General features: G+C 39.3%; 1 protein-coding gene across 1 annotated transcript in view; it reads right to left on the bottom strand.

The window, feature by feature from the left end:
* The window catches only part of ARHGEF26 (Rho guanine nucleotide exchange factor 26), a 59,376-nt gene that overhangs the window by 15,942 nt on the left and 33,428 nt on the right, over positions 1–10,006 (bottom strand). Inside the window, exons 6-9 of the mRNA XM_035889986.1 lie at positions 8,099–8,251; positions 7,475–7,604; positions 5,464–5,538; positions 3,670–3,759 (exon numbers count right to left, since the gene is read on the bottom strand). Of these exons, the coding sequence (XP_035745879.1) occupies positions 3,670–3,759; positions 5,464–5,538; positions 7,475–7,604; positions 8,099–8,251 (448 nt within the window). The remainder of the gene's footprint in view (positions 1–3,669; positions 3,760–5,463; positions 5,539–7,474; positions 7,605–8,098; positions 8,252–10,006) is intronic.

Below are 10,006 nucleotides of genomic sequence, written 5' to 3'. Positions count from 1 at the left end.
CAGGAAGGGAAATTTTCCAATTACTTGCTATTCACATTAGGAGCTCTTGAAACATCATACAGTTATCTGTCCACTGCCATAGCTTTATCTAAGATGGATAATTAAGGATGCCATAGTTCCTCTTTATCTAGTTGATGTAGTTGAACTCTTAAATGTTCTGTGGAACAGGATCTCCATTTCTCTCCAGGATGAGGACCAACACCCACAACAGCTGAAGCAAGCCAAAGAGGATCATAGCTGCCTAATGTGAAGACCAGGCTTTATTAATCCAAATTATTCACAACTGTGGGAGAAACAGACACCATAGATGGACCTTCTGTTTCTCTGGGCCACAAACATGAAGGGAGATGCGAGACTGCACGTCCTGGTCATACAGAGAACAGATCATTTCTAAAGCTGTACCATAACATACGATGCCAGAAAGACAAAGGTCTGTTGCAGTGCTGGCAGCTATCCCACTGACCAGGATTCCTCAGTCAATGCCTCACTGACTGTTGCCGGCACTGAACCAAGCACAGCCACTATGTGGAAACATTTCTTCAATGGCACAGGGTGGGCAGGTTCTTTCTGCTAGACTGTGCTCTCGCTAGGCAATATTCTGAGCAAAGTTACTGACCTCCTCCGCAGGTTTTGCCCCTCATCACTGGAATGACCTGTTTGGGTCCTAACTTGAATACTGAAGATCCCGGTACTTTTGTCTCTCTGCACCTTTGGGTGTCACCCACAGGCTGGACAGAGCATCTGAAGGCATCTGGTACCTTCCCCCCCTGCCAGTACCAGAAAGGATTAGGCTCAGCAGGCAACTTCTGCAAGCGAAGCCTGAGCTGCGCAACCTGTACCTTACGGGTTCTCCAGCAGCAGGTGCATGATACCACTGGAAAAGAAGAGGCATCCACTTTGCCCGCGCTTACCAATATTTGTACCCAAGACCTGCGCAGGAAATGGGTGCTTGCAGCTACACTTTATGGAGCGCATATACTTTTCTTCATGCCAAGTGAAATAAGCAAATTTTTCTTTCTACTTTAAATGTAACTGCCTTTCCCCTTATCAAACCTCCCTACTTGCTTCGCTGTTGTTCAAATTAATAATCGATCTTGCATGATTAGACTAATGAAGACAACTTTTTTTCCCTTTCACATGCTTGTAAAAAAAAAAAAAAAAAGTACTTCTTCCTTCAGCTTGTCAGCTGTCTTCATTCTGCATGGTTTGTCTTTTTATATCTTTTAATCACTTTAGCTGATCTTCACTGAACTAATTGCAACTGGTCCATACTTACCCCATAGTACTATGCCAAAACCAAAATACAGTGCTTTGACACCAGGGACCTTTCAAAACCTGTATTCTTTCAAAGTGACTACTGATAAATACCAACATATTTCATTTACCTGCTACAATTCCTAGCATTTTTGCATTCATGCCACCAAGACAGAATTACTGTACTGAATCTTGACAAAATTCCCTTTGAACAGTTCTTCCCAATTAACCTAAGCTCACACATTCTGTTTTAGTTTATATGACTTTTTTGCCGGTTTCTAGTTTTGTATTACCCATTAGTTTATTAAATGCATTTGCTACTGTATTCTCTAATTTGGAAATGCAGAATTTTGTTTCAAATCCGTATTTCGTTATATTTCAGATTTTTATCCAACTCTGTGTTAGCGAATCAGAGTAAATCAGTCTGGTTACAAACCACTAACTTCGAGTTCATTAATTCACACTGTCACTTGTCTCAGATCAGTGGCTAACTTAAGACTTCTATCAATCCAACTTTATTTCTTTCTCCTAGGACTGTATTGTATCATTTTTCTTATGGACAGTCGTTTAAGACATGTCATTAAACCTCACAGGTCATGAAAGCCCAGTTTAGCTCAGTACTCTGATGGGATGCTCCCAGAGGAACTCCCAAGCTCCATCACTGAAATCAAAGAAAGTTTTATATTGACTTTTAGCTTTAAAAATTTGGCTTACTTTCCATCAAAACTCTGCTGCTTCAGTATCTTCAAGTAACATGAAAATAATTTTTTTAAACAAATGGATTGTAGGTTTCCTGAAAAGCAGTAATGGTTCCATGTGGCAATACAGGAACGTGAAACATGGGACCACACCTTAATGGTGACGCCATCGCACTCGGCGCAACTACAAAATAAAGACTGGAGTAGATGGTCCTTCAACACAGAAGTCAGAAACAAGTTTGTTTCATGAACACAAAAGCATGTTTGCAGAAAAAACCCACAACCTTTCTCATGATAAAGATGAAAAATTTAAGAACAAAAACTTCTGCATCTTAATTAAAAATTAAATTCTACAGATTAGCCATGTACAAGAGTGACATCACATTTGAGTAGCTTCTCTTGTACTCCCATGAAATGCTCTACAGTTACATCTAACAAAATAATAAAGTTAAACAAAAATCCCAAAACAGGGACTGAGGTTGAGCAAGAACTGAAATAGTTTACCTAATTTATAATGGCTATAAACCAGAACTGTAGCACCACGACGATTGTTTTACAGAGAAGAGTACTTTAAAAATTTCTGTGTGAGGACAAAGTAAAAATTCCTCTAATCTGTGCTCCAAGTGAGTTCATTACATTTTCCTAATTGACTGTATTCTAGAGGCAGCTTTTTACTTTCATATTAATTTTTCCTTAATTGCCAAAAGGGTACATCACGTATACCATCTCCTTTCTATATAAAACAAGCTGTCAGAACTTAAAATGTATTGAAATTTGGCCAAAGCAGTCTTTTATACACCAGCTGGCGAGCTCTCAAACCACAGATGAGGTCTAAACCACTACGTGGTTATATTTAAGATGCACAAAGGAAAAAAAAAAACCACCAAAACACTTGCATAAAAATTACAGAAGAACAAAATACAGAGTTGCTATTACTCACGCGGAACTAGCGAGGGAGCTGCTAGTTACAGCGTGCACAGGGAAGGCGTACACAGGGCCTCTCGCAGCTGCAAAGTCGCGATCAATAGCGCGCACCCTCTTCCCACAGGGAAAGTGAGAGACTATGAACCATTAAAGCACTTAGACACTGTTAGGTACTTCTGTAGATTTGAACACTTATCAATAAAACCACAAAGCGGATCGCCCAAGGACTTCAGCCTATCCAAACTGCTGGTTTAGACTATCCAAAGACTTGAGACTATTATCCACCATTGTTAGCAGATGTAGTGATGTCGCTTGTTAAGAGATGGTTTATTTATTGTTGTTATAAGTATTTTTGTTATTCTCATTTTTTAGTCAAAGTTTGAAAATAAAAATACTTGGTACAAGTTGAGAAACGTCTTTTTGGAGACAGCATTTCCTCAAAGACTGACCAAGAAGGCAAACCCAGAGACTGGACATGCCTCATCCTTCAGTAATTAATGCTAATTTATTCTTTAAAAAAATAAATGTATCCTGATACACCTTTTCCCTGAAAAGCCTCAACCCGAAGCTTAATCTGCTCAGTTAGATGCAATAGTGCTCAGCCACTCTGAGTTTCCAGGGCTTCAGCTATCCCAGAATAGGAACTTGTCTTCCTTGACTGAAAAGTCATGTCAATATTACAGCCTACACTAATTTACTTTGTTTATGCTGGCAATGAACCTACCAAAACTTAACGTGTCTCAAAGCTATTCATATGCTAAATGATTTATGGTCAGAAATACCATCACCATACCTTGATTTTAAATTCCAGTTGGGAGTTAATGGTATACATCATTTCCGTCCTTTCCATTTTCCGAGCACCTTCATTGCATAAACGCACCAGCTAGAAACGAGACATTTATTTAACAGCTTTAATGTACTTAAGATTTGTAATTAATTCTTGTTACTTTATAAAATGCCTTTCTGAGGAAGCTTAAAATCTACAAAGAACTGACATTTTCATGCTGGGTCACAGTCGTTTTCAAGACCAGACTGAACGCAGCTCAGTGACCTGGTCTGACTTGACAGCTGACACTACTTTGAGGCTGGACTGGATGAGCTCCCAAGACCCCCCTCAACCTGAATTACCCTGTCATACTGTGCTGATTATTTATTCTTCAGGGGAGTCCAGATGGTACAAAGGTTCAGCCAGAAGTTCTGACTGAGAAGGGTTATAGCTCTCTGGTCGAAGTTAATGATCAGCTCCAAAATAAACAACCTTCCAGACTGACACACCAGTGTGACATGCTGCTGCATCTACCACGCACACCCAACTCGTTCCTGGAAGAAAGTCCCAACACAAATGTTGCGGTACCACCATGTTAAACCAAGGCAAACAGCACCCCAGGAGAAGTTTCATTGCAGCTGACCTCTAGAACACAATTTTAAAGCATGCCACCGTTTGACTGAAGCCTGCACATGGGGGTGGGGAGCACAGAAAAACAGGGGAGCAAAGACAGAAAGGCATGAAAACGCATTCCCTTAACCCCACATCATCACGGATGGGCTTCCCAACCGCCAACGGGCCTTCTCTCTTTTCGTAATCAAACACTTTGCACACCACATACTGTTCCTACAGAAAAACCCAATTGTGCTGGCAGCAGTACAGCATTGCTGAATTCAGGGTATTTTCCTAAGTAATGAACATGTAATTTAGGCATAGAAACAACCCCTAGCGGCCTTTCTTAAAAAAAGAAAAAATCAGATTTTTCATCCTTTAGTGCTCTTCCCGTTTGCATTGTTTATGCATGGAAGACATCAATTTTTCCCTTAAAATAGACAAGAATGTTCAAGACCCAAGGTAACTCTAGCCCCAGTGTGCACAGAAAGATTTTTTTTTAATAAAGAATTCCCAATGCTTCACATTTCACAACAGTCTATGATGCACTACAGTTTCTGAAATTCTAAGATCTCGGAGGCAAAAAATAGCCAATCCTTAGATCTTCTTTTCATACCATAATGTTCTGTTTAAAGAGTTGTCTATTTCCAGAATATAACTACATTAAACATGGATTGGAATTGCCCACCAATTTTAAGAAAATTTTTAAGAAAATTGGTAATATGATTGCTCAGGTTCAAATGGAAGGAACCAAAATTTATTACACAAGTAAGCGCATGGAAATGGGACTTGTGCTGCTCTTCCATCTTGATTCTTGTGGAAAAAGCATGACTACAGGAGAAGAGCTCAGCTTTGAACAACTGACAGAACTTACAATAAAAGCAGAAAGAATGCTGAAGTTTGCCTAGAAGATTCAGATTTTCTTTTGCCTACTGTTCTGGCTTTTTTTTATATTTATGGTCCACCATATGGCTTTCTGTTGGAATGACTGGCAGCAAAAAGAATAAATTTGTCCAACTACACAATGGAACAGGTGAACAATATGCTTAATGAACATGGAAATTAATTCTCACATGACTAACAAAAAACAGAAGCAGCCACTTCTCGCAGTGGATTTTCGAAATGACAAAAGTATGCAGTGCAATTCAGGAAGGGAAACGATCAAAGCAGAAAAAATTCTACAACCATGTCAAACCCCTAAGAACATACCTTGCTCACTTCTTTCAGAGCTCGCTTGCAGTTCTCATATTTTGGTGAATCCTTAGGGGTTTTCTGACAAATAGTCTGAAATAAAATGTCCATTACTTCAGAGGACTAAGCAGCACAGACTGTAACAAATACAGAATTTTACATGCATATTAATTGAAATCAAAGAGGTGAAGTCGCAGCTGTGGACAGGGATAAATGAGAGAACACTAGATCACTTCTTCAGAGTGTTCTGTGACACTAAGGAATGCCTCCCTTGAAGGCTTTCTGGAGCAAAGTAGTGTTTTGCACCTCTTGGCCAACCTCCACCCATGGCAACATGGTGGGAGAGGCAGGCCATATCCTTCCAGGAAAGGGAAAGTTTCTCCTGTCTTGTCTCTAGCTTTTTGCAAACAACAATGAAACCCCACTGCAGCCGTACATCATCAAGTCCCTCCTGTTTCAAGTACCATGTTAAGCTTTTCCTGGAAGCTGAAATACCCATTTATGCACAACCGTACTTGCAATAAGAAAACTGTACCAGATTACTCTGTCTGACCTCTTTAAGGTAAGTATTTCCAAAGGATTAAGAGAAAATACTCTTAAGGCTACACCGTTTTATGTGTACCATGGAAAAATATGCATAACTATTACTTTACTAAAATGAGGAAGCACACGGAAGAGAAGACAGCTGCAGCATCCAAACAGAGGAAGCACTGGAAAGTAATGAGAAGGAAAATCGATCTACGAGTTACACAGGAGAGTTTTATCTATTGACAGAGTTCATTCTCGTGAGTTAATGACTAAGTCCTACCAGAAACAGACATTTTAAATCAATGACAGACCAGTTAAATCACTTTTTTGATTGAGAAACAAAACCATCCTAAGATGTGTTACATTAAATTAGTTAAACCAAAGACTATGTTCCCTCCTCTCTGAATGTAGTTGGAGCCATGTTTCTGGTAGTAAAATCTTAAAAACTGAATTAACTCTGAATTCTCAATATAAGGTTTACACAACCATCTCCAAGAAAAACAAATAAACAAAACTGAAACAGTGGCAAATAAAAGGCTTGGTTTGCTCCTTTAGAGTCTTTTAGCTGAAGAGGAGAAGGAGGCGAAGAAAAACAACAAGAAGGGGAAGGCACAGCTAGCGACACCCCATTTTTTTTAACCTAGAAGTGTACTGCAGAGAAGAGAGTATTCAGTGTCCATAAATGAACTAAGTAACTATCCAGATGATCAAATTTATCAGTGCCCAATTTGCAAATATGCAGGAGAACAAAATTATTACTCTCACTTCTGGATCCTACCAATGCTAGAACGTCAGCCTGGATTTTAATCTGCACTATTGCTGGTGGCCAGCTGATAAATTTAGTTCTAGCATCTTAACTGAAATACCATGAATCTCGGTGTGAACTTTGCCTCACAAATACTCAGTGGCACTTCACCACACTTCCTAAGACACCCAGTAACCTGTACAGGAAGGGAACATCTTGCAATGTAACAGGCTGGCAGGAAAGCGAGTGTATCAATACTGTTCCACTCACGAGTAGCTCCCATGCCCACGAGGACCAAGTTTTGTTCTTCAGGGTTACACCTGACCCTCTTAACTGAGGGTCTTAATGGCTCTGTTCCGGAAAGCAAATATTTACTGCAAAAGGACCCATATCTAATCTATACGATAGGAAGCCTTGGGTTTTTTAAACTGTAGGGTTTGATTTCAGTCCTTACACTATACAAAATTTCTGTGCTAGGTTCCTCCTTGGTTTCAGAATCATTTTGACCCTTTACAATTTTTCTGTTAGACTATCTAAATATTTAATTTTTGAACAGGGGGTCAGGAGCAGGGGGTACCACTCACAGTAAGCTAACAAATGCTACAGTTCTTCATAATCAGTAGACCAGTATCTACAGCCCTGTACCTGGTATAAGTATATGAAGAGACTGGCATGAACTAGGAATTGAATATGAAAGAATGCTAACATTAGCAGGACACGCATCAAGGAAAAATAGAAGAATAACTCTGTTCTCACATCCATCAGTAAGGGAAGACGAGTAACTCTCTGCATGGGAAGAATGAGGAAAGAGATCATTGGTAAATTCCGGCAGTCTTCATGGGACTCGATCCTTGATAACACCTCTTTAAATGCTGGATTTGTGGCTCTGGTGGGAAAAAGGGGGAGAGAATTAAACGTATGTTTTACCAAAGAATTGTGAAAGTTGCTAGATTTTAAATAAATCACGATTTTATTAATAGGAAAATGCAGTTTGAAGGAGTCACAGCAACTAAGCTTTATTTACTTAGATAAGCAAGACCAGTATTGACATTTAGAAACCTCAAGTTCTCCCATACCTGAATGTGAGTGCAGACAGACTCATCCGTAACACACAATGAAAGGACACCTTTGACATTGATTAAACTGCACTTATCAGTGGAAAGGGAATGCAACACATGACCACAAATAGGATTGGACTATGCAGCCAGGCATGTTTTCACTCTCAATTACTTCAAAGGAACTTATACATGAAGGACAGCTAAGCATGTAAGTACATGCTCAGTTGGAAGCCATAGGTTTTGCACCAAATACCACAGCCTACTACTCACTCCTACAACAGAGGGGGTGATTTTGCAATCATATTTTAAAATTAGTTCTTACAGTAACTTCTGCAGTGTTCGCTGCTGATAGACTTCATTGGTGCAGTACTTTACATAAGGATCAAATGTTGAAGAAGTATGCTTTTCAACTATATCACTAATATCATCAATAAAGATGTTGTTCTGATGTCTTGCTTCAAGTTCTTTAAAGAACCTGTGAAAAAAAGAAGATAATTTAGTCACTTTTACAAAAAAAATAGCAGACTTTCTCTTGCAACATCTTACATTTCACCTGACACAACCCGTGACTTTTATAACCTAATGACAACTTGAATGGTTTGCAAGAGGCTGAAATCATCTCTCCTTTGGCAGAACAGGAAGGGAAATCTTCACACGATACAAGTCAAAGGGTGGTGGTGTCACCTGGCAGAGCTCAGCATAAGCAATGCTGGCAAAGTTACTTCCCATTCTCTAGCTGCCAAAACCAAAACAGCATTACTGATCTGGTTAGACTAGAATTTCCAGAAACAGAGTTGAAAAAGAAATGAAACAACTTCAAGCACAAAATTAACACGTTTCCTCTTCTAATAAAGGAAGTACAATACCAGAATGTTCAGCGAAATGAAGTTACATGTGAACTGCTAAACTAAGAATGAAAAAATATACAGCAGGCTAAGCTGGACAAGGTGCTCATGTATCACATCCTTCCATCTACCATTAAAACCAAACACAGATTGGAAAGAGTCAAAATGGGAACGGAAACCAAAATCCTGAGCTTTTTCCCGTAAACATGCTTGTTCTAAGAACTTCCTTATTGTTCATCCCCTGTTCCATATCCGAGTTCCTTTGGCCTCTGAAAGCTTTCTACTCTTCTTTGCACATCTAATTTTACCAGAAAACAAAAGCCTTTATTTCCACAATGCTCATTAGACATATTTTACTGTTTGGGGTGTAAGAGCTCACGCAGATTGGCCCTGATCTATTGCAGGTCATTAGAGTTACCTATGCTGGCACTCTGACATCACTGCAATCCTTAAAAACCTAGAAGCTGCTGAAAATCTCTCCAATAATAGTCTTGCTGCAGCCTTTATAAAAGATGATTCACTAGAACAATCCTGAACTCCCTAGAGTAAATCAGCTAATAAAAACCCCCTCATATAGCACAGAAAATTCAAGGAAATACTTGGAACACATGATCTCAAGATAAAAATATTTTGAAAGATGTTTTATTGTGGCCCTTTATTACATGTTTTAGTTACTAACACTAGCTCTTTAAAAATCTGTCTCCTTGCAGCATTTCAGATTTTTTGTGTGCCACCAATGTTCTCCACAGTTTGTTTCACAAACCTCAAACAAGTAAGGAGAGGTGAACACGATGAACAGAAGCTTATCATACAAGTGTTTAACAACACGGGTTAACTAAAATTAAGACATTTTTTCAGGTGTGCTTAGAAGCAGCTGCCTGAATTGAGCAGTTGCCAGATTCTCACTCGGTCAACCACACAGGCAGAAGAATCAAGTGTGGGGTTTTTTTTGTTTTGGTTTTGGATGTTTGGTTTGTTTTTGTTTTTTTAAAGTTCTGACACATTAACTGCAGACTGAACTGACTGATGTTTATCAGCACTGTCATTTAATGAAAAACAGAACACTGCCTACAAGTAGATAGAATGCTGCCTACTACAGTGCACAGTTTTTTTCTTGCTCTTCCCCTTTCAGTGGTGCAGCAGTATTTTTTAATAGCCTTGCCGCTTTTGGAAGGCAGAGTCCTCCTCCACCTATCTTATTTCAATGCACAAAATATTGCAAGTTGTTGGTGACTTTTATTATGCTACCTATTTGGGGGTTTAGTATCAAGAACAGCACTAGCTGGCAAAGCATGCTAAGCTGCAATGAGGTCTCATACAATACATGGACAAATGCTAAAGTTAACAGTTGCCTGAAATTTCACTGGGGTCCAAGAAGGACGGGG

Source organism: Egretta garzetta, unplaced genomic scaffold, assembly GCF_000687185.1.
Source record: "Egretta garzetta isolate BGI_Z169 unplaced genomic scaffold, ASM68718v1 scaffold172, whole genome shotgun sequence".
Lineage (NCBI taxonomy): Eukaryota > Metazoa > Chordata > Aves > Pelecaniformes > Ardeidae > Egretta > Egretta garzetta.
The sequence above is the reverse complement of the archived record's forward strand: the minus strand, read 5'-3'. Positions and strand labels throughout refer to the sequence as shown.